Raw genomic sequence first — 26232 nt, 5'->3', positions numbered from 1 at the left:
TCTCTGGATCTGGGCTTTTCCATCTGTTATTTTTTCTGCGTATGGCCCTTAGTTGTTTTCCTTGTGCCTGGCCAGCTTCTGCTCTCTTTTTGCTTATAGTCACCTTTTCTCCCAGAACTCCTTTTTGTTATACCAAATCTGGATCAGGTATCCACTTCCGTGTTTTATTTTAATTGTAAGCTGTAAGTCTGTAAGCTCAGTGAGGGCAACTTTCATGTCTACGTTGTTCACAGTTGTGTCCTTAGCATTTGACTCAATGCCTGACACTTAGGTGACACTCATAAAAATGTGTTGAATGAATAAATATGATGATGATTTAGTTTTGATTGTGAGCATCAGCTATCAGAGCACTTGCTCAATTTTGTAATATTTGCACAAAACATAGGAATGAATGCTAAATGGGTAATGATGCTGGCAGATGCACTTCTTGATTCCCAGAAAAAAACAAAAAAACAAAAAACAAACAAAAACCCAAAGCAAAAACCTGTTATAAGCTTATTGGTGTAATTATTTGCAAGCTTTTCACAAAGTGAAGGATCCAGAAATGGTTATTGTGGAAAACTCTGAAATGCCTAATTTTATTCTAAGTTTAAGATATTGAACCAAAGACTACAGGAGTCCTCTCTCAAGCAGTAATTGTAGGTACCAGAAGATATCCTTAAATAGAGCAATAGAGCTCTCTCCTTTAACTTGTTAGCACTATCCATTGTCTGATGTTTCATGCCTTTTTTTTTTTCTTTTCTGCTCAACATCTTACTATGGGCATTACCTGCTAGGTTCTTTTAGCTCATCTGGATCATACTGATGATACTTGATTTTAATAAACCAACGTAGGAGTTTTTCCAAAACTACTTTTTTTTTTTTAACCCCAGAAGACAGTAAATGCATAATGGGCTATGATTTCCATTCTTAATGACTTCTGTAATATCCTACTTCAAATATAACTTGTTTTATTTCAGCATTAAAACAGTAGTCTTAATGTGACAACAAGATTAACCTCATGATGTACAAACTCCTTAGTGAAGTCATTTCAATAATAGCATTTTATTTACCGAGTAGTATCCTGGTTTATAGAATAAATAAACTAGGCATCAATTTCAGGTTTGAAAATATTGATAGCATTACAAGATACTGTTTATGCTGAAGTTATCCGTTTCTGAAAATAATTAGGTAAAACTGTAACTATGAAGTGTCATTTCACAAGAAGTTCAAACAGACATGATTAATTTTCAGTAATGTTATAGGATTCTACTCTTTTCTAGGCATTGTGTGGCTCTTTTTACAAATAGTTTTTTTTTTCCATCTGCGTGTAAACTTGTTTTCTTGTTTCAGCAGCAGTAAAATGTATAGAGGACCTAACCTTTGGCTTCTGGAACACTAAGCATGGTAGTGGATATGAGATTTGTTAATTAACTATTCTTGATTCCACTTAAAGCAAATCTCCTCAAGCTTGCTTAGGTGACAGTGTTCATGGACGTTATGATTCTCCTAGAGGAATTCAGTGGAATTCTTCTTAGTCATACAAACCTCAAGCAAACTCTGTATGATAAAATGTGATTATGTTATGAGTCTTCTTCTGCTTACAAAACATATGCCAAAGGCTACATGGAGTAATTTTAAGGAATATTTTTTTAGGTCTTCCTGCTAATATTTGTGTGCCACCTCATCTGTCCGTCTGTCTTTCCTCCCTTCCTCCTTCCCTCCCTCCCTCCCTTCCTTCCTTCCTTCCTTCCTTCCTTCCTTCCTTCCTTCCTTCCTTCCTTCCTTCCTTCCTTCCTTCCTTCCTTCCTTCCTTTTTCTTTCTTCAGTTACCAATGCACATTAAAAACCATTTTTGATAATAGAAGCAAAAGTCTTAAGAAATGAACTTACATTTACATGCAAAGTGAGTAATCACTCAGCATTATTCAGTTTGTGAGATTAAATACCATGGTGTAGCCATAGATTTACACAGTAAGAACCTGAGGTGGAGGTAGAATGTGACACTTTTCATTTAAATGCAGCATTTATTCAGCATTATTAAAACAAATTTACATATGTGAATTTTCTGAAAATCCCACAATCTTGTTTTATTGGCTGTTTTTCATGTACTCATCTAGCCTTTTGAGGTAAGTAGGTTTCTGTAGCCCCATTACAGTTCTAGTTCTCTCATTTGTAACTTGCAGGTTTTCACTGAGGCCTAAATAGAGAAATTACGTGAGGCAGCGAATAAATGTCTGGGACATAATAGGTGCTCAACAAGTATTAGTTGTCTTCCACTTTTATTTAGCCTGTCTCTGGTGGTACAATTAATGTAGTGCAGCCTCATGATATTGTGCATTTAGTAAGTACAGAGATAGTTGCCACCTTATTTCCTGCTTTTGTACAATTGGGTTCTTGTGCCCTGCAGCTTGGCCTGAGGAGCCAGTGACACTTTCCACTCAATGGAATGCTTAGTTTCCTCATCAAAAGTGCAACAGATAAAAAGCTTTCATCTCAATATATTACTCCATGCTCTCTGCAGAGCAACTGAGGTTTCAGTGAAAAATCTCATGCATACTAACTTTCTAGCTGTAAAGTATGCAAATCATAAGTCTGTTGCTCAGTGACTTATTACAAAATAAACATACCTGTATACTACTTCTCATTTCAAGAAATACTATTTCCAGCACTCTCTAAACTCTCTGTGACCTCAGTTATTCTCTGTCTTCTTCCCCAGCAGTCAAGTGTTCTCCAGACCACTAACACTTTAGATTGGTTTGGCTTGTTTTTGAGCTTTACCTACATTCAACTAAAGCATTCTTAAGCACTGCCAGTATGCATTATTTTGTACCTGGTGTCTTACAAGTTTGTGAGTGTCACTCATATTGTTGTATGTAGTTTCTTCATTTACGTTGCTGCATAATATTCTGTTGTGTGACCAGATACTCCATTGTGTGTGTGTGTGTGTGTGTGTATACTGCTTCTTAAAGCTCTTCTTCTGTTTGTATTTGGGTTTTTTCCCAATTTTGACAATTCAGATAATGATGCTCTGAGCACTCTTGTATATGTGTATATATACAAGAGTGCTCAGAGCATCATTATCTGAATTTATGTTTGCTAGGAGTCTGAACTAGATGGTTAGAGTTTTTCTGTATTCTTTTATTTTTCCTTCTTGAGATGAGGTCTCTGTTAAGTTGCCCAGGCTGGCATTACACTTGCAGTGCCTCCTGTCCCTGCCTCCTGAGTACCTGAGATTACAGGCATGTGCCACTGTGCCTGGCTTCTGTATTCTTTTTATGTCCCCAGCTATGCTTTTAAAATATAATTTTTATTATTTTTATGCATCATGCTACTTGTACAGGATATTTTGAATTTTGAATGTTAGAGACAGCATGTTGAAAATTTTGTAGATAAATTTATATGTATAAATATAGATTATTTATAGAAATTATTATATGTTTAATACATATATTAAATCCCACATGATATTCATGTTTAGAATATAAATACTCATGAAGCCATATGAACTAATTTAGTGATTACAGTAACATTATTAATCATATAGAGACCAAGTTAATCTTTTAATGAACTTTCCTCTATGTAATCAGTCCACAGATATTTTTGATATGTGAAGTTATGTAGACATTTATAGAATCAAATCAAGCCAACATGGTTTTGATGCAGAGTTTTAAAAAGTAGATTTAATCATTCTTACTTGTATATTTATTGTATTTATTTACTGGTGTATTTATTGCTTTATGCCCATGGATCTAGGACCATTCTATTTGATTCTTTTATTTCAACCAATATAAAGACAAAAATTAATGCTTTGAGTCCCTGTATGTCGTCGTCGTCTTCTTCTTCTTCTTCTTCTTTTTTTTTTTTTTTGTGGATGAGACAACTTTAGCCTTATCCTAGCATTATTCTCAGTGTCCATTTATTATCAAGAGACTCAGACCTTTCTTGAAGAGATAGACAATATGCAGAATTTTTTGAAGTGTGTTAACATTCATTCTCCAATAAGAACTTTTGAGAGTGCCTGCTGTCTCTGAGGCTAGTGTCTATGGGAGGGCCATATTAGTGTCATCTGGCTTTTTAAAAACTTCCGTGACCTTTGCCCCAACACAGTTCTATGTAACCCTACGTAGGAATATAGGAATATTACCATTGTAGCCTGCCACTGATAATGATGCAAATGTGTTCTGACTTCAGATGTATTGCCCTGGGGAAGGTCTTGAGAATCCTTGATGATGTGTAAGTATTTTCATATGTGAATTATTGCATATCAGTATTTTGTTTATATGAATGCATATAAAGAAAGGATAGATGTTAATGTTTTGAATTAACATTAATAGACTCAATAGTGATATTTTAAAGTCTGGTGGCATAGATCACAATGTAAACATAATTATGATGTGGCTGCCATGTGCCTTGAAAAGTGATGTGCATGCATTAAGTGCCACATGATTGTAGAGAAAGGTATTTTTTGTTTGTGATAATTGTAGACTGTTTTGTAGAAGTGAATCCATTTTAGAGACTTACATAGTTTGGTGATCTTGTTGTACTAAGTGTTATTAGGCAAATACAAAGTTTGGGATAACCTAGTTGTCCTTGTGAATGTTGGAAAGATCATGTATTATCTAATAGAACTGGAGAGCCAAAGAAATACATCTGATGGCAGTATTTGCAAATCAACATAGATTGTGTTCTTTTGTAAGTTTCTTGAAGTGGTATTACTTAATATCTATGACTGTTGCTTCACAGTTGCTCATGAAAACACTGGAGAGCCAATGAAAATTGTATGGGAAACCAATTAATCTATCATGGCTTTAGGCTCCTTTAGAATTAGTTTGTTTAATGGCTAGATCTGATACTTCTCCGTGCCTCCGCTGCCTCTTCTTTAACACGTGGATAATAATAGTATTTTACTCCAAAGATCGTTAGTCAGAATCAAAATCAAATAAGATAATGTGCTCTTGGCACAGTGTCTAGCTCCTAGTAATAATAACATGATACATTTTTTTATTAACTATAATTTCAGGTTACAATCTATATCAACATTCTAGATCATGCATCTAAAAAAAGTCTCATTCTGTCTGTTGGTTTCTTTCAAATTCAGTTTGATTTTGAAAGAACTATTTGTGAAATACCTGAATCTAGGTTAGAAACTATGTATATTTGTCTTTACTCTGTTATGACAGGTGTCCACAAGAAGATTGATGGGGAAAAAATACTAATTGGGGTGCAGGTGGTGAAAATCTTTTCTAAAGGTATATGTATGGCTACGTGTATTTAGATAGATTCTGAAAGTGAAAATTGACTAGATCACCTATTTAAAATACTTAACAAGTGAGCTAATTTCTTCCCTAAGTAATTCTGCAGTCTCAAACTTAAATATTAAATCGCCATTTTCTGTCTCACAGGTGAATATGCAAAGTAGGAGGTGTAGGGGCCCCAAAGAGACCTGTATGTGGGGTTAGTATCTTAGTCTAGTCTCTCACTGTGAATAATCCTGAATATCTGGCTTTGTATTCAAAATTAATTTAAAATATATTCTTTGCTGTTTGCTTCAGCATCTACTCAGCCTATTTTTATTTTATTTTACTCTAAAGATGTTATTTTACTTCTTTCTTTCCAGGTTTTGGCTTTAATTCTTGAGGATAATAAGAATATGTTCACAATAAAACAAAATCCCAAAGCCCATTCAACTATGGGATCTGCCTGGCCTCTCAGGGAGCCCAGTTTGGACACATGATTTTGTTCTTCTGCATCACCCAGAAGCACAAGCCACGTTAACATTAAGCTGTGCTAAGACAGGATGCAGTCCCACCCTGGGTCTGTACTAGATATGTGTTTACTGACTGGGGTCTTAGGTATAGAGGTTCTGTCCTTTATTATTTGTACAGTTGAATCTGGGTAAAGACACTGATTACAATTTGGAGAAACAGGATTTATTAATAACCAGCAATAATCATGGGAGCTTGATGTATTTTCTCAGGTATCTGCAAACTTTTGGTAGCTACCAATTGGAACTATAGGAACTGTAGATCTCTCAAGTCTTTCTTTAACACCTTTTCATATTCCATATTTCATGAAACTCCTGACCATATTTTGGTGTTCAACTTAATTTTAATCAGCTGAGTCTTAAAGTATTGTAAAATAATGAGACAAATTTAGACATAAGGTTTTAGATTGGTCACTATAGTGGAACATCATTGGAAACTATAACTAAAAACATGTTAGAGCTTCTTTATGGAGTGATAGCTGTATGAATTCTTTAACTTAGAGCCAGCATTGCGCTTAAACCCGCATATGTTTATGAGTACATAATTTGGACATCTGGGGTCTTGTACATAGATGTTTTATTCCCTTCTTAAAACTTAGTGTTCTATCTGTAATCCTCTGCCATTACACATTCTTTCAAAATGTTGATTCTAAATCTTTCATGATAAAACATAGTGATCTTCTTTTAATGTTGATAACTATGCTGGAAAAAACCCAAAGCCAAAGCCAAAGCCAAAAAAAAAACCCTTCAAAACAGTCCATGTCAGAGTAAAATGTCTTAATTTTTCTTTCCAAGTTAACGAAGGAATACTGTCTTCTTTGAAGATGTTACACACACTTTAAAGTCTTGGTTATATTTCTTCCTTGAATGTGGCTGTCTTGGAGCAGCATCTCCCTCTGTAGTCATTGAAACATTAGTTTGGTGGGTAAGTGACATTATATGACATAAAGCTAAATGAGTTTGGAAAATTCCAATCCCAACTGAGCAGACTCCATCCTCTCCAATCCCTAGGACTTTTGTGAGCTGTAATTGCGATTGTATATTTTGGGCCTTTGGGAGGGGTCTAAATTATACAATTTCCTCCAAATTTAATTTGGTCTAGTAGCCTCCTTCCATTTATTTTTTAGAAGCCAATTTCATGGGAAGAACACAGAGAAATTTTTTGGATTTCCTGTCATATTTGTTACAATATTAAAATCCCAGAGAGCTTACCTAAACTTGGGGTGAACATAGGCAGAATGTTCTGAAATAATGCTTAGACGAAAACAATTTTTTTTTAACTAAGCCTGTTACCCCAATGAAGAATGGATTCTATATGTACTTTGTATTTTTCACACATAGAACTTCTCTCATTCCAGAAGACTGGGAAAAGTTATGTAGCCTGTAAAACATACATAAGTTACTTTTGAGTATAGATTTTTTAGAAAGATAGTTTGCTTTGGAAAATTGTATTGCATTTAACAAAAAGAGAAAAATGATTCCTCTGTGTGTGTGTGTGTGTGTGTACTCTGTTTTCATCAGAAGTAAAAATGATGGTAGGTGTGTTGAATTAAGCAGGTGGCAGTAAGTAGGTTATCCTTAGCATGTGTTTTATAGGGTGAAAGACACTTGTCAATACTGTTATTATTTTAAGTGGATATTTAAAAATTTATGCATAAAAAGATCCCTGGCCTCATAGAATACACACACACACACACACACACACACATTCTGAATTTATTTCTAAATTCCTTTTGTTCCATGAACATGATAGCTGATTCCTGTTGGTATTTGTGCTTGAGCTGTTGGATGCTCCTGAGGTTCTATCCTTGAGCCACCAGTCCTCAGATGGGTGCAAGCCTTTTTAAACTACTTCCTATTGTGTGGTAAGGACAAGCATAGTGGTTTGTGAGTTACTTCCCAGTTTCATGAGGAAGAGCTGTTGCATATGATGGCGCAAACTTACTTCCCTTCATTTTGGAGGGGGGGCGGAGAGATCTCTGTCATCTTTTTCTCTCTGTCTCTATCTATATAAACACACACAGACACAGTACATTATCAATGTAAATTGCCCCTATGCCTTTTAATCTTGTATTCAGTTTTGCACTCTTATAACAAAACCTTGCTTAAAATACTTGGCTTACAAGTGCCATGAAATCAGTGATGTATGTTATCTTCATGGTGTGCAGCCATTAGTCACCATACTGTTTGTATAAGTGCATCAGTTTACCCAGTGGATTAGCACTGATTGGCACTGATTTTTTTTTAAATGGAAGAACTGAGACAGTTATTAGTTCCCCCTGATTGATGGATTGAGTAAGGGATTGAAGTTTTCTTTTCTGTTGAATGATAGATTGAAAAACAAACAACATGAATACGTAAAAATTATACTACCTTTTAATATACTAATTTTTTTTCAGAAAATTTCTAGGGAGAAATTTATAAGCATTTGTACAAAATTAAAAAGCACTGGCTTTTTAATTTTTTTAATCAATGAAAATCTAATTTTTGTATAATAAACTGTCAATTGATTTCATCACTGTCAAGATAAATAGATGCATTTATACTTTTCTGTGAGCTGATCTTTTTGAACAAAAGTGCTAAGTTTGGCTCTTTGCCCTATTGAAATATTTGAAGTTTAACAAAGAAGTAAGGAATGAGGTTGCGCCTGGCCCAGATGCAAATCAGATTGGTCTGTTTAAATCAACAGTTGTAGATGCTTAATTTTTTTTTTCTTGAGAGAAAAAGAAAAAAACTATTTTGTGGGGAAATACATGGTAATGTTTTAAATTTGCTTAATGAAATTGTGATCTTATTCAAATCAGAGTTTTTAATACATTTGCCTGTCATTTAGTATGAAATGCAAAATAATTCCCCTTTCATTTTGATGCTCAGTGATATATACTTACTCTGTTTTAGTTACTTAGTGAAATGGATGCATGCTTCCTTTTTAAAAAAAAATTTTGTTTTAGTTGTCAGTGGACCTTTATTTTATTTATTGATACATGGTGCTGAGAATCGAACCCAGTGCCTCACACATGCTAGGCAAGCACTCTGCCACTGAGCCCCAGCCCCAGCCCACATGCTTCATTTTTTCCAGATATATTCCATGGCGTCATTTTAGACTTCTAGTATAAAGTCTTCGAAGGAAAAGAGCTGTGATTTTCTTCTAAAAGTGAAATGGTTAATGAAATTCTTTCTCTAAGATATATATGGATCTAGGGAGACTCATTTTGGAAAATATGATATTATTACTTACCATAGTATCTCCTTTTACCTAGAAACTAGTGTATTTGAAATGAGATATTTAAAATATAGAGAACACAGTATGATGAAATAAAAGCCTAATAAAATGTGTTTGGGCCAGCATCAAAACTCTTTGAAATAGGATATCTAAATAGTGTGCATTTTATCTCAGAGTAGGTTTAGGTTAGCTCTAGTGTCCAGATGACTATTAATGGGCTTTGTGCGCTGAAGCATATGTTAATAGAAGCGATCATTTTGGATTAATTTGATGTGAATTAATAAGAGATTTATTTGATGGGAGTTGTTTGAAGGTGATGACATTTAAATCTCAACAGGATTTGAAATGTCCCAAAATACCTTTAAGGATTCAGGAACAGTCGATTCAGAGAGAACAAATTAAATAGAAATGGGTAGCAAAGAACAGGATCTGACATTGGGTTTATGAAATTTGATGCAGTTTACAAAAAAAGCGATCTACCATTGAAGTATTGCCCTGGAATCTGAAGAAATAGAAAACATTAAACTCCTTCAGCAATTCTTGGGTTTGTGAATTGGATAAACAATGTCTCTTGCATTTTATAGTTCACTTAAGCAATCTGATTTTGATCTGTATATATGGAGTAGACAGGATTCAAGTGTTTTCCCCCCAAACCAATGAGCAGACACATATGTTCTTTAAAAACTGAACTTTCTGTGTTGTTCATATGGAAGCTATCTAGTTTGCTATAGGCCTAAGAGTTGACCTTCCCTTTTATTTTTCTATCACTTGCTTAATTCTTTAAATTCTTTGTGGGGGACTTGTGATCAAAAGACACAATTTGCTCTTTTTTTCCCCTTTGTTGTTAATTTTTAAAATGAAAGCTATGTGAAATGTGTAATGAACAGCTCTGTACTCCTGGGCCGGTAATGTGGGCAGGCAGGGAAGAAAACTTATTTGGTAAGGAGAACACCATCATGACTTTTTTTTTTTTTAATATTAAGCTTTGACTTCAAACACTTGAAAGTTTTTTTATTTGAAGAAACAAAAAGAATGGGTCATCTGGCGTTATACATTATGAAAATGAGAACTGCTGCCTATAATAAAGGTCATACGCAGCAGGATTGAGACTGAGCTCAAATCACATAATCTTGTCCCCCTAATTTTTTAAGGTCTTATCTATACATTCTGAACACACACACACACACACACACACACACACAGAGAGATATTTGGAAAGATATTTAAAAGTTTCCATTTTCTTTGAGAAAGAGAGGTTTCTTATAATCATTTTTTTTTTTTTTTTTTTTTTTGCTTTTTAGTAATGTCTCTTAAATTAATGACAAGTGATGCAATTAAAGCCATCTTGCTTGTTGTATTTAGCACACAGCTGATGCTGGATATATGCTTGTTGAATGGATGAATGTTGAGTAAATGGCTAACTGAGAGAATGGCACATGGCAGTGGGAGTTAGGCCTCCCTTAGTGGTTGGTAATTTAGAATTTTATTGTTAATCAGTCCAAAGTCTTTGAAGGTAAAACTAAAGTGTGATTGACTAAAACCAGTATAGAATCAAGAGGAAGCTTAGGAAATCTATTCTAATGCCCTCATTACATAGATAAGGACAGAGGCTCAGAAACTAGCAGGGGTTTACCCTTTATCAATCAGATCAGCAGGATCGATCACATCATCCAGAAACTGGACACATGATTTCCATACCATAGGTATTCATTCTTTGTTTAAGGTCAAGAAACTATTAAAAACGTATAGAATTCACACTTCTTACTTTCAAGGAGTTTTTCATCCAATGGAAGTAAATCCTAGTTCTCACCTGCATTGAGTGGATGTGGATGTGGGATCTGTTTCTTTTTAAATTTCTGTGATAGTTGATTTCTTTATTTGATTATCTATTGCAAGTTATTTGAAGTAGGAATATTTTATAAATGTATGTATGTATAGATTCATATATGTACATACATATATTTATCTATGTTTATATATCTATTATATACAAATATGTATACAGATATGAAATATAATAGACTCATTAGTGGGTCAGTTCATGATGTCTAGATAACAATAGAAAACTCAGATCCCTTTTGCTGAGAAGCTGCCACATTGAGGAAATGATTCAGTCTCCAGTTTTTTTTTGTACATATTTAAACACATTTTAATCAGTGAGATCAAGTAGTTAGTAGAAATGTATTTTAAACTCTAATGCTGATTATATCGACTGCATAGATCTAAGTGGTTCCATAACAGACAGTTGATTCTCCTATTGTTTTTTTAAATGATAGTAAAATCTATTTCTAGGAAAGCAAACTTTTTGATTTAAGTTTTAATTTAAAAGGAAAAACAGTGACCTGAGAGTAGATATTCATGATTTTTGCAGATGGAATGGCATATATCTCAGAATTAAAAATATAAGAGAGCCTTTTGGAGAAGTGAAACATATTTTAACTTGTTTGAGTGTCCTGGCAGTCATATTAGATGGGCTGTTGAGGGAGCGTGTGTTCAAGTGCTTGTGTAGGTGAGAATGGGGTGAATGTAGATGATGCTGTCTCTTCCCCAGAGAACAGGTTTTTATCTCACATTTCTGTAGAGCACTTCCATGGGCGATCTGGAGCCTTATGGTTATTCACACCTTCTTCTTCCAGTTCACTTTCAGCTCCAGTATCTAAAATGGCTGTTTATAGTGGACCTATTCTAACTGGTATTTTGAACTTCAAATTTTTGAAGTTTGAACTTTTCCCGTAGTTTGAACAAGGTATTTTGCTGTGGAGTAGTGACACAGTTTAAAATAGAATCCCAAATCTGATGACTAAGGTTCATTTTTGTGGTCATGTATTTTAATCACTTGAAAATTTTCCCTATAAAAGCCATTGCTAGTGTTTACAAATTAAGACCCTCCCTTCCCCATGTAGGTAAGTATCATAGTCATTAGGGTTGAGGGGATTTTGAGGTCAAATAACTGCACCGACATCACAGTCTAATGTGAAAATGACTTCTTGTGCTTGTAATCTTTTCTATCATCTTCCTCCCCCCTGCTGCTTTATTAAAACTCAGAGGAGGAAAGAATCCTGCTCACGGTCTGCTCATGCTTTTATCAGATATTTTCCAAGTTGTCCACAGTGCTGGCATATTAATGTATTTTAGGTGTGATACATTAAAATACGTTTACATCATTTAGGAAGGAAATATTTTTTTTTTGCTTTGTTTTGCAGATGTACAGATCAGCTCTCAAAATGTCTTCTGTGCCCTCCGAACGTCTTCTAAGACAATTGCATTAGCTTCCTGCTAGTTGACTAATAGAATTAATAATTGTAAAAAGCACTCTAAAGCCACATGCCTTATGAAGTCAATGCTGGGTATGATTTTACAAGTATGTGATCTATTTTTTCAAGTGAAAATGTTAACTGGAAAAGTTCTTGGCACTCAGGAAAACATCGTGCAATCTGTTATTTGTCTTAGAGATAATAACTGGAGGGTGGCTACAGCCTTATGGTATCTAACTTATGACTTGCTAGGGGAGTTTCTTCCACTTAGAAGTATTGCAAATGTGCTTATATTTACATAATATGTCACTCTGAAAAATTATGATGATATAATTCCAGTAAAAATTATTTTTCTATAACTACTTCAAAGTATAGTCAAATAAATTAACCCCATTTTTTAAAAACAGCAACTAAAAAAAAAAAAACAAAAACAAAAAAACAAAAAAACCCCAAATCCATGCCCCTGCCCCCACAACACAAAAAAACCCAAGTGACCTTTCTGATACTTCTTTGAAGTTTTAGCAGTTTAACATTCTTTTCAATGTATATTATTAAGGGGTGCATTCAGCATAAGGAGTCAGTGAGTCACACACATTCTAAAGGTCTGTTCTTGGGTGAAAGAAGAAAATGAAATTTGGAAAGACGATAATTTAATTAAGTCATATTTTCTCTCAGGCTCTAAAGATGCTGGGTGACTAGTTTCTAAACTTTGGCCCATTGTATCTTTTCATGATTACAGTAAATCAGTGAGATCTAAAACTATTCTTTGTTCAGAAAAACAAGTTAATTTTTTCGTTATTACCACATTGAGATCTATTCATTCTTAGTATTTTATCTTAGTTTCCTGGCTATTTACAATGTTGCCATTTCTCCAGTTTTCTTGACATTAATATAGGGGCACAAACCTTTTTCTCTTCATTTTGATGGAAGGATAACTGTAATGAATAATAATAATAATAATAATAATAATAATAATAATTATTATTATTTTGGCACAATTCTTCAGGCATTATTCCTTCAATTTAGGGTTTTGGAATTCTAACTTCTTTGTATACCCTTATTCATTTTATTTAGATAAGTCATTGCTAGATTTAGTCATGTTAAGTAGAAAATGTTAAAATGTGAATGATATAGTAAGTGTTAATCTAAGAAAAGATTATACAGTAGTAGTTATGAAGAAATGGTGTGCAATGGTCTTCCATGTGTTGTTACAAGTTCCCAAATTTGGTGCAGTCACTTCTTAGAGGAAAATAGAAGTCTCCTAAAACTTTACCATCAACACTTAAGACCTTAATGTGCAAACATTATAAATATAGCCAGCCAGTGTTTCCTTTAATATTCTGGCTTTTGCGTGTGTGTGTATGTGTGTGTATGCACACTAGGAATGGAACCCAGGGCCTCATGCATGCCAGGCTAGTGCTCTAACATTGAGCTACAACCCAGCCCAGTGTTTCCTTTCATAATGAAGATTCCCTGGCTTTCTTAATTTTAGGCTTACTGGGTGATACCAAAGGGAGGAACACATCCTCTTTCTTCCCAGAGTAAGATGGTAGATTGGCTTTGCCTCATGATTTCATTTTCTCTTAAAGCTTCAGTTTTTGTCCTATAATTTCCTTTTTGTTCCAAGAGGGAGAGTCCATAGATATTTGGTAAATGAAATTATTGATCTATAAGAAGTATACTTTTTGAAGTATAGTTGTTTATTCATATTATTCACTAAAGTGAATTTTTGTCTCATAAATGATTCCTTATATAGCTAGTGCATTATCCTTATTCAGTGATTCACAGTATAAAAATTTAGTTTGACCAGCTTTTCAGAAGCACAGGTACACCCATCTATCCCAAGCCAGTGTGGTTACTTAGCACTCATGAGAAACTATAGGTGAAAATGACTAAACCATGTTATTAACTTGGATTTTCCCAGCACATTTTGGATAATAGTGGTGTAACTAACTCTGATAAATCGGTCCTCACAGCAGAGTTGGCTACTAGAAAAGGCTTGTTTTATTAGAAAGTCACAAGTGGAATTTTCCAAGAGACATTTGGGGTGATGATGTAGATAGCACTTGATAGATTCTCAGCTGAGCACTTGAGGAACAGAGGCCTCGGAACTCCGTCCATGACTAGCTTTTGTTAGTGTATTCTTTACTTGACATGACACAATTTCTTATTTCTCTTTGATTTCTGAGTCATTAGACCCTTATAGAGGAATTTGTCATAGCATTCTAATCTTTAACTTACTCTCTAATACCACTGTCTTGAAAGGCACAGTTGAGTGAGCATATAAAGGGAAACCCTAGCAAATTGCTAAGATTTTGCCATTTCCAGTTATAAAACAGCAGTGTTACATGGTTCAACCTATTGTTTTGCTTTGGTCACTTTGCAGTGTGCTGCTCATAATTGGTGGACCTGGTACCATTCCCCCAGGTGTGCATAGCAACCCAGGGCTTCCTTTGCTTCCCCATCATGCTAGAGACAGTACTAATGAAACCTGACCTGACCACTGTGATGTATGCTGGGTCCTCATTCTAACTTTCAGGAGAGCCCCAAATATGTCTTAAGCATTTCTTTTCCTTTCTTTGTTGGAAGTAATGGGGGCAGTTTTCCTCTGTTTATAACTTGGCCGTTTCTGTCTTTGAGGATATTTTGGTTAAAACTGTATTTATGTCCTGGTTACACAGTGTAACAATATTCAATTCCAATTTATGATGTTTATATATACATATATATTTAACATATAAACATGCAATATGTATTCTATAAACATAAACATAAATGTTATATGTAATATATACTGTATAAATATGTAAGTGTGTGTATATATCATTGAGTATAACTGAAGAGAAAACTTGGGAAAAGTATGTGGAAGAAAAGAATAATAAGAAGGATAGTGCCAATAATAATAGTGAGTCCTTTAATATTTATAAAACTCTTTAAAATAATAAATAAGGCCAGTCTTTTTGACAAAAATAATTTGAAATGTAAATTGTTTGCTTTAGTCTCAAGTGTTTGCTATTTTTATGACTGGTTTTTCTCCTAGAGTAAGTATTTTATTATGTACCTTAGAAAACCTTGAATAGAATAAGAAAAATATTCTAGATTTGATTACATGTCTGAAACTTATCAGATAACTCAGTATCTGCCTCTTCCCTCTATTTTCACAGATATGGTCCGGAAAAAGAACCCCCCTCTGAGAAACGTTGCTAGTGAAGGCGAGGGCCAGACCCTGGAGCCGATAGGTACAGAAAGCAAGGTATCTGGAAAGAACAAAGAATTTTCTGCAGATCAGATGTCCGAAAATACGGATCAGAGTGATGCTGCAGAACTAAATAATGAGGAGGAACATAGCTTGCATGTCCAAGATCCGTCTTCTAGCAGTAAGAAGGACTTAAAAAGCTCAGTCCTGAATGAGAAGGCTGGCTTCAATTATGAAAGCCCCAGTAAGGGAGGAAACCTTTCCTCCTTTCCACATGATGAGGTGACAGACAGAAATATGTTGGCTTTCTCATCTCCAGCTGCTGGGGGAGTCTGTGAGCCCTTGAAGTCTCCTCAAAGAGCAGAGGCAGATGACCCTCAAGATATGGCCTGCACCCCATCAGGGGACTCGTTGGAGACAAAGGAAGATCATAAGATGTCACCAAAGGCTACCGAGGAAACAGGGCAAGGGCAGAGTGGTCAAGCCAATTGTCAAGGCTTAAGCCCAGTTTCAGTGGCCTCAAAAAACCCACAAGTGCCTTCAGATGGGGGTGTAAGACCGAATAAATCCAAAACTGACTTACTGGTGAATGACAACCCAGACCTGGCACCTCTGTCTCCAGAGCTTCAGGACTTTAAATGCAATATCTGTGGGTATGGTTACTATGGCAACGACCCCACAGATCTGATTAAGCACTTCCGAAAGTATCACTTAGGACTGCATAACCGCACCAGGCAGGATGCTGAACTGGACAGCAAAATCTTGGCCCTTCATAACATGGTGCAGTTCAGCCATTCCAAAGACTTCCAGAAGGTCAACCGTTCCGTACTTTCTGGTGTGCTGCAGGACATCAATTCTTCAAGGCCTGTTTTACTAAATGGGACCTATGATGTACAGGTTTGTGCTTTATGTTGTGACCTTCTTGTACAGGAAGAGTTATTAATAATGAAATGTGAATTCTCCTATGCATGTTAAAAGCAAGGTCCCAATACTAGGATAGCTCTCTAGATCCTGCTGAAGAGGTGCACGCCCTTCATAGCTACATCATCCCAGAGTGTGTCAGAGTTGTTGTTATCCTCTCTCTCTTCATGGAAACATTCCCAACATTTCTATTAGGTCAGGAAAAGTCTTTGCATGGAATTAGCTAAGCTTCATATTTCTGAATATACTTCATGGTAATTGGATGTTTTCACAGTCTTACCTAAATGGCACTAATCTTTGTGGTTGTACTTACTAATAATTCATGCCGTATCCTAGTTTCAGATTATAAGGCCTCTGGGATAATCTTTCCCAGAGAAGATCTTTCTTGTGTTTTGGATTAGGACTTGATTTTTCAATTAGCCTGACTAGATTTAGGTCCTATTGATGGTCATGGGGTACACTCCTGGAAATGAAAATTTGAAAATACCATTTTAAATTGATTAAAAAAAATCCATGTGATTGTAAGTACTAGGGATACCAGTATAACCTTTATGTAGGCCAATAAAGCATTCCATTCTACATTTAAGGAAAATGGTAATAACTTATGAAAGCATTTAGTAATGATTTAAATTTATACTTTTATTAAAACCAGAATACCTTTTTGATCTCCTTTTCTGTCTTTAGTTTATGGCATATGTGAATTCAAAAAAAAATTGTTAGCATTTTCAGTAGAATAAAATGTGGAACTGAATCTCTGAAAATGTGTTCATTTAACTTTTGCAGTTTTAGCATAGTCGAAACTCATGCTCCGCTAGAGAAAATGGTAGTGAGTTTTGTTTGTAGATTTTTGTTAATTTTTATTCTATTATTAGGCCAAGGGATTTCAAAACATTAGGTTTCATATTAAACTTTTTTTTTTTTTACGAGTGGTTGGAAGAAATACCAGAGAACTAATGAGATCACATCACACTTACTTGACCTACTAAATCTCTTGAAATATCAGTCATTTTTATCAAGTTGATAGCCATAGCAGATCTCCCTTAGACCTCTCTATTGATCTAATGCCAATTAAGAAAGACAGGCAAAGGGTTACAAATAACAGGTAGTGAAAATATTTTGCAGTACTTGTAGAGAAAAATTGGAAGAGAAATTTCTGAGTCCTTTAAATGTCAGAATGGCAATCTTAATGCTTTAAGGGAGATATGAAGAAGAACTCTTAAAAAGTCAGTTTCATCTTTGGTAGAGCTCTCTAAAAATTCCATCTTACTTTGTGAATTTCCACAAATAGAATTATTTCTGTGGAGCAGCAAATTAAGCCAACATAGTTATTATGCATGAAAGCTACATGCTTTGAACTGCTGTCTTATTAAAGATCATTTCACTGTCTTATGTCAGATACACTCTGCTGTCAAACTATGATTGGAAAGCAAATACGTGTTTTAGATAAAAGGGTTGGAAGTGAATAATGTCAGTATGTGAAACGGTGTTTTATAATTAGCAAGTAATATGATGTTAATACCTGGATTTCCGGCAGGAGTTTCAGTTTGTTCACTCTGGGGATAACTTCTGAGGGAAGCTGATCTCGGCTGTCAGGAGGGCTCTAAAAAGAAGATTACTAAGGCCTATAGTTTGGAAGAATTCAGAGTTTTAAACACACTTCCATTTCCCCCAAACAGTTATTTGTTAGGTTCTTAGTTATTTATAGTAAAGTTTATGTTTGGGTAGAACACTTTTTCCTGGGCAGTGATTTTAGAAATAAAACAGATGTGTGAGCTATCTGAGTTTGAGCTAATAGAACTAGAAATAAAACAGCTGATCCCAGACTGGGCTGTGTACTAAATCCTTGCAGCACACACAGTAAAGAAGACAAAAAGTAGTAGGAAAGAACATGCCAGAAGATAATCTTGTTAAGATCAATTTTCTTTTTCCAAACTAATGTTGCTAGAAATAGAAAAAGAGCAATCTGTGGAAAAAGTGGGTGATTATTGCAAAGAAATGATTGGGTTTCAAAAGCAGTCCAAAGAAAGGTAACTTCAGTTTGTGAAAAGAACACTAAAATACACTGGTCGGTGAAGTGCTGAATTTGAACACTTTGCACCTACACCAGAAATTGATGCAGAAACATGTCTGAAGATAAGTAACTTATTAGTGGGTTTCTGTTGCCATGAATATTGAAAGCTTCTCTATGTGCATAAACTCAATAATAAAAATACATCTGAAATTCCCCCTTTTTACTCCCTTTTCATGTGTTTGTGCTGCCAAAATGCTTTTTGATAGGTTCTTTCTTTGGAACTTGAACTGTATAGAGACGAAAAGCTATGGGAGATAAAATGCTGACTATAAAATTTCTTTAATGCAGTGTTTTGATCAGACATATATATATATATAGTAAGTTGATGACCTGCATGTACGTCGACCAAAAAAAAAAGATGTTTATAAATATTACAGATGAATATAATCATTTCATTTCAGGTATTATTTATATAGATCTGTAATTTAAGTTAATTGAAGAAATACATGAACAATTCATTAATCTTTTTCAGTTGAACTCGCTTTTTAAAAATATCTTCAGAACAGTTGGTAGTTAATGATAGATTTATGGCATTTTAGGCCAAGGGGGCAAAAAAAGAACAGAAGCCAGAAGTAAAGGCTTAAAGAACTCTGTGTCTTTGATCTATATTTTGGTTTGACATGGATGGTTTTAAATAATTTGAACCGACATGAATGTCAATATGAGATAGATAATTGGGAAAAAAGAAGTAATTTAAATTAATCCTAGTATTTGAATAAATTATAAATTCATAATTATAATGTTTGGAGAATAATTGAAATTTAGATAATATCTAATTGTCATTGATAAAATCCACCTCTATGTAATTTGTATCACGAATAACAGGTCAAATACAATTTTGTAAAAACCGTGTCAACAACATTTCTTTGTACTGCATAGTAGAGGGGGATCCCACAGGATAAAGGAGGTCACCTGGAATAGCCATTGTAAAACCAGGACTCTTTGCTTGGTCTTTGGAATTCATTGAGTCTCCCCTATACACCTTGAGATAGCATGCCCAGCCCTGACATCAAAAAAGGTGTTATTTCTTTACCAACAAAAGCAAGAAAGGATGCAGTAGCTAGCTGAGAGGTAATTGATTTGACCAGGATGATTGTTTCCCTATTTTTTTCACGTTCCCTCTGTGTTTATCAATTATTGTGCTTACATTTTAAAAATAATGAATATGGCACGATTGGATTGGTATACCCTTCATGTAATTTTTACTATCTGTATTCAGCCTTTGAGGCTCACATGTAGATGAATAATAGGACAAGAGATTGAGTTCTTAAAAAAGTAATTACAGCCTCTTTCTTTTTAATCTGCTTTATTATGCTTATATTTAAACCATCCCTGAATGGAGGCCTGCATTAACAACGCGGACGCACTGTTTCATTAGGGCTTAATGTGCTGTGCATTAGGGTGTTTGCATCATCTTTACAGGGGAGCTTTTAGCCCTCAGATCAGGTTATAAAAGTAGGAGGCCTGTCAAGTTGTGCTTCCCACGGGAAAGTGTTTACACTATCCCAAGTTGGTAAATGCTCATGGTGTATATGTTGCCTTTCTGTGTTTGTATACCTTCTCTAGCATTCTGAATTATTCAGGAGTCTAAGAAGGTAGTCACTGGATTGTAGCCATTAAATTCATTTTGACCCTTCAAGAAATTTTAAGGTTAATAGAAAATTGCCTTATTAACTTTACAGGGGCTACCTTGTATTTGAACTAGGAAAACTACATTTCTGTGTTATATATATATATATTTTTAAAGTCAGAGTTGCATAGCATAGCATGTCATGTTAAGAACAGGAAGAATAGAGACAGGCCCTTGTCCTTGTATTTTTAATATATTTAACTGTACGAGCTTTACAGATCCTTAACATACAACACTACATTCATTTGAACAGGAGATTACAGTTAGGTTTGAAAAAAGAAAAAAAAAATCAGGGAACATTAATCTCATTGTGGTTTATTTTGACTTGTCCTGAATTTTCCTTCCAAATATTTATTTTTTGCTTTGGAGTTTCCTTTGATCTGGAGTAGGAGGGAAGTTGTAGATCTTAGCAGGTTCTGTTTCTTTGTTTTTTTGAGTCGAGGACAATTGCACTTTAGAAAAATTGGTGAATGAGACTTTAATCAATTCAGACTGTCTATAGAGTGCAGAATGTTTGGCATAGAACCCATGCTTATTTTCAGGACTGTGTCTCTTTAACAAGTAATAAAGTGTGCAAAATAAAACATATGCTCACCCCAAGGCCATAAAGCAAAGCAAAGTTATGGCATTTACCAGGTTATTTTCATCAGTGGCAATGGCCGAGCTGGATAATGTAGCCACTCAGGGAGGAGTAGTGGACCTTCTTAACTAATCCCTTTACCTGCTCCACAGTTAAATCTCCCATTTAGCTTTATAATGAGAGTTGGTATGATAGATAGGAAGGTCTCTTAGATTTTTACTTTGTTATCAGTTAAAGAGCATGGATTGTTTTCTAGAATATCAGTGTTTTTCTCTAGGCAGAATGTTTAGAAGAAAAAAAAATCATGGCTATCAGTACAGCCAATCAAATTTAGCATTATTCAACTCTTACTAAAAGTTTTATCTCTCAAATGGCCTGTTCTGCTAACCATATCAAGTCAGCAGATTATTCAGTGCCTTTTATTTCTCGGGTCATTGTAATTACAGCATACTTGCAGCTGTTGGAAAAACAGATACACAACTGGTGCGCCAACCCCAGGAAAGTTTGGAGAGAGAGCAAAAGGCAAAGAGCAGTTCCCTTTCATTTTCTGATTTCCTTTGTGGAGTTTAGTTCCGAGAATCATTAGACCATATAATTCTTCATCACTTGATTCCAGAGTTCCAAGCAAATGCAGTGTATTTTCAGAATATTCGACAAATGTTTAATTGAAAATCAAATGTAAGATTTATTTTTCACTTAGATACTTTTGATCCATATTTCGTTTATTTTTCACTTTACCTAATTAGAAATCGCGTATCTTCTATATATTTTCCAGTTTGGAGTTACATCAGATAATAGCTAGCATTTATTAAGAGCCTTATATGCATATGTGGCTCTGAGATCTTTATGTGCCTTCATTAATTCATCTTCATAAAACCTTGACGTTGACACTGTTTGTTTTTAAAAAAGAAGAAACACAAAGGCATAGAGGGATTGAAGTAACATGCCCAAGATCATGGAGTTGCACAAGCAGAGAAGATGAGGTGTAGACCAGGGTGGATGGGCTATAAACCAGGGAACGTGGGTCCAGGAGCCTGTCTTAAGGACCCCTGTGATATACAGCCTTCCTGATTTGAGTCGAGTTTGCTGCAGGTAGAAAGCTGTTTGAAGCATACACTGAATTACATGGAATGTGTGGGCATTTGTGATTTCTTTGAGGTCATCTGTTATCTAATCTGGATAGCATAATACTACCTTATTGGAATTTACTAGGCTTATAATTAAAATCACCAGAAAGAAAATTAAATGCGTTGATTGGTCTTTTAAAAATTGCTGTGATTAATTTTCACTGGTACTTTTACTACAAAAACTAGTCTCTGATAGAGTAAGGGGCAAATTTTAATTTATTCAATTGAAAATGCATTGTTTTACCCCCCAGTTAAGGGGCATTTTATGCCTATGTGTAGTTTATTTCATATTCCCCTTATTTAGAGGACTTTGTTTTAGGAATTTTTGATCTATTAGATGATCTGAGAGTTGTTTTCTGCTCTTCTAGTACTAGGCTCACTTTAGGTTTTTTTTTTTTTTTCTATGAAGTTTAAGTGCCAAGAAGATGCACCCAGCTCCCATTTATGTTCTCCAAGGCTGTGTAATTAAGGTTTTATCCTCTGCCTATGTTAAGAGCAGGCATGGGTGTGGAGGCAGAGAGCAAACCAAGATGCCTTTAGAGTATCTAATTTCAGTGTGCTGCACACCCCCACTGTGCTTGGAGCTGTGTGATTTCACTGGGTTCTGAAAGTGAGATCAATGTGGGGATCAGTGAGGAGCTTGAGAATTCAAATAGTCCACCTGTCTACCTTTCTCCTTTCATATTTAGATGACCTGTTGATGTTAGATTAAAGAACACCTGAATTCTTTCATGTGTCCAGTGACATATTTGGGAATCCTACAATAAATGATGGTTTGTTCTAAGACCTGTTTTTCCAGCTGATGGGTAGCTTTACCTTGATATTCTGCTGCCACCTCAAAGTCAACATAGATAAAAGTGAAGTTCCCCAAAACAACTTATATATGTGTGTGTGTGTGTGTGTGTACGTATTAGTTGTAGATGAACACAATGCCTCTATTTTATTTATTTCTTTTTGTGTGGTGCTGAGGATCGAACCCTGTGCCTCACACAGGCTAGGCGAGTGCTCTTCCACTGAGCTACAAGCAGCCCCCCCCCCCAACCTCCCCAAACTTCTTTTACCTTCTTTCTTCCATACTTCCACTTTAAATTCAGGCAGGCAGGAAGTCTTAGAGTTACCCTGGATATCTTTCTGATGCTGTCCTTTGTTCTCTTACTGTCATTCCTCATGTTTATTAAGTCCTGATTTCCGTGGTTTTCTTTTTTCTTTCTATTCTCTTTTCTTCTTCCTTTTCTCTCCTTCCTTTCCTTTGTCCCTCTTTTTATTCCTAGTATCTTCTTCTTTTTCCCTTTTTTCTTTTTTAACTTTTTAAAAATCCTATCTATGGATCAATCTTCTTGCATTTTATAGGAAGTATAGGTCTATTTTAGGAAAAAAAAAGACTACCTATCATCTAATTATAATTATATAATTAATTATAGTCCCCTCAGTAATATATTACTCTTCCAAATTCTTTATTCTTCAAGGGATAATAGTTAGGACAGCCACATCTGTGTTACTACTTAGTGGGTATCATCACATAGCAAGATTTAATATTCAATGTTTCAGTAGTCAGCATTTCCTAAGAACAACTTGAATTATTTCTCTTTCATTTCTGCTTTTATTCATATTATTTCCTTTACCTGAGACACGTTTCCATGATTGGTGTCAACTCATGTGTTCATGGGTCAGGTATTGCCTGCGTCAGTTGGGTTAGGTGCTTTTTTTTCTGTTTTCATGAACCCACTCTGTCTCTGATCCAGACACTGCCATTATCTGTTAATCTGGGTGCTTTTTGTGCTGTGTCATTTCATTTTGAATTACTAGTGCTTGTAGGCAGTAAGAGTGTAGCGCAGAACCCTTCCCATGGAAGGGTGTTCCACATCTTCAGGATCAGACTGTCTTCCTGTCGAGATCCTCTTTAGAACACAGTTCTAAAGTTCTTTAGAATGAAGTTCTTCTGGATCTTCGCTTGGGCCTCTGATAGCCAGTTGGAGGCAGGAGAGCTGGGCATGTACCGTGCACCCAGCCTAATTTGCCTCTCGCTGCATTCTTTTTAGAATCTTTTCTCATAAATTGGCTTCCAGATTATTGAGACTGACTTTAGGATACATTGATATCTGCTATCTGATAACAAGTAATGATAGAGAAACTAGAGGTATACCGAGGTAAATAAGAAAACCATTTTAGGATAAACTGTTTTTTTTTTTTTTTTTTTTTCTGTAATCCATGAGAACCAATTATAAAAATGTGCATAATGAAAAATATGCAGCACTTTTCTTTTAAATATGCTCCATGTATCACTTTAAATGACCTCTGATTGGTTGTCTTTTATAAATTTTAATGAGAAAGGTGCGTACCAGATCTATTATAGTGACGCTGCCAGGAATAGGCTGCAAGAATAAGCCATGAATGGCCTAAGAATGAGATGATTGCCATATAATTAGATTTGTTATTGAAATTTTTAAACCTTTATTCTCCATCAAAAGTATATCACCAAAGTACACTGTATTCTGGAATGTATTTTCGAAGCACTATACCTGAAAAAACATTTCTTATGTGTATTAGTAGATTAATTCTGACTATAGTTATTTTCAGCCAAGATCATGTTACAGATTTCTTCAAGTTATTTCAGAGTTCAGTATTTGGAGTTTTTCTTTAACAACTTAGCTTTTTATTATTTATTTTTAGTATTTTGGGGATTTAATATAGGGGCACTTTGATACTGAACTATATCCCCAGCCATTTTTTATTTTTTATTTGGAGACAGGTTTTTGCCAAGTTACTAGGTCCTAACTAAGTTGCTGAGGTTGGCCTCGAACTTGCAATCCTCCTGCTTTAGACTCCTGAGTTGCTGGGATTACATAGCTTTTTATTTTGAAGGTTTTACTTTTTTGACTATCAGCCCATAACCTCAAGTCCTCTTAAATTAGTACCTCATAATTGTCTCTGTTGCTATCAATTATAGTACTTGAAAATGAACCACATCTGAGGAAAGGTTTGTGTTTAGTTCAAACAAATAGTCTTTTCCTGCATTGAAAATAAGTACATGTGCTAAAGTGTCATTTTAAGAGTTCTGAAGCTTTTAAAATATTTCCCCTTGACATATTCTTTTAGATATTATTGTTACTGGTTTTTGCTACATATTATAAGGAGTATAGAATTAAATTGAGTTAAAGACCTTGAAAAAAAGCCAATCTTTTAATATTTTTCTCTTCTTTAGTGAAATAGTTCTATTTAAAGATGTATGTAAATAAATTATAGATGAAAACCATGGAAAATACTACATGGAAGGAAAAAAATTAAAACTTGCGTTAAAATAGAATAAAATGTGTTCATAGTCCTCAGTCAGTGAGAAACAATTTAAAATCTGTTCTTTTTCATGCTTATTAGTTATATTGAATGTTTCTATATAACATTAATTTACATTCAGGTGGCTCTATATTCATTTGCTTTTGGGTGAAAGATGTAGTTTGTATTTTCTGGACATCAATCAGGTCAAGTCAGTGATAATGGTGCCATGAATTACGATGGCTTCCTTATCCCAGGTAATACAGGGGTCTTGGTGAGAGATTTCCATCTGTGCTTACATCTCCCTTAAGTAATTCATCTATTCGTTTAACCAATATGTACTGAGCCCTTACTTCCTTCCAAATATTAATAATATTCTTCCTGCAGTCTCAGAAGGAATATAAACAGAGCATTAGCTTACTAACAGCAGAATTTAATATTTTCATTTATCTGAGAATACTAGTCATACCAAGTGTGTGAGTTTATCACTGAATGACTTTGCCACTTCCCCTCTAGTTAGTCTGTTCATCCCGTTGTAGGAGAAATGTACTTGTGGTCAGAGCTCATGAGGCTTAAAGATTGCAAAATCAAAGAAATAGTGATGATATGTGGTGATTTCTTGGGAATCTTGGTTGTACAAACAGACGTTTAAAGCATTTTATAGGGAAGCACAGTAACTCTGAAGCAATATAGTAGCTATAACAAGAAAACTTTAATCTCAAATTTTGCACACTTTCTTTCTCTCCCTGTGTTAAAGAAAAAAATGAGTTACCCCTTTGGATTCAAGTGTAACTGTCTGAACAGAGTACCTGGTGATAGTATCCCATATGAGTATTTTGATTTTTTGAAAATCAGGTTCTCCTCACCTCCAGTGAATTGAGAAATGCATGTAGAAATTTTGCAATATGATGCATTTATTTCAGTACAAGTTTTAGTTACTTTGGGCACTTAAGTGCTAGGTTAGAATGTTCTAGACTGTATCCTCTAGTGTCTGGCTTTGACATCTCTTACACTCTTGACTATCAAGTTGCTTCCTGAGAGGATGCCTCATTCTTAGCTTTCTGGTTAAATAATGCTCTGTTATCAACAAATGGAAATCTGTGGGCTTGTGCTGTAGATATAGACATGGTCTGAAGTGAACCATTATCATCCTTTGATTGAAGGCAGTGAGAGACCTTCATAAACTCTTATCTTAATGTATAACCAGTGTCAGG

The 26232-nt window shown here is 35.0% G+C and overlaps 1 protein-coding gene across 9 annotated transcripts in view; it reads left to right on the top strand.

The window, feature by feature from the left end:
- Positions 1 to 26232, top strand: part of Trps1 (transcriptional repressor GATA binding 1) — a 237673-nt gene that overhangs the window by 29317 nt on the left and 182124 nt on the right. For 4 of the 9 annotated variants that reach the window (XM_058585688.1, XM_058585690.1, XM_046464717.2 and 1 more), the window contains 2 exons: positions 12173 to 12330; positions 15388 to 16316. In XM_058585688.1, the coding sequence (XP_058441671.1) occupies positions 12294 to 12330; positions 15388 to 16316 (966 nt within the window). In that variant the 5' untranslated portion in view covers positions 12173 to 12293. The remainder of the gene's footprint in view (positions 1 to 12172; positions 12331 to 15387; positions 16317 to 26232) is intronic. The other 5 variants (XM_058585694.1, XM_058585692.1, XM_058585691.1 and 2 more) reach the window with 2 other exon arrangements.

Source organism: Marmota monax, unplaced genomic scaffold, assembly GCF_021218885.2.
Source record: "Marmota monax isolate L192 unplaced genomic scaffold, Marmota_monax_Labrador192_F-V1.1 WCK01_AAM20220418_F8-fsc00003, whole genome shotgun sequence".
NCBI classification, from domain to species: Eukaryota; Metazoa; Chordata; class Mammalia; order Rodentia; family Sciuridae; genus Marmota; species Marmota monax.
Note: the sequence above shows the minus strand (reverse complement) of the source record. Positions and strands in the feature narration are given on the sequence as shown.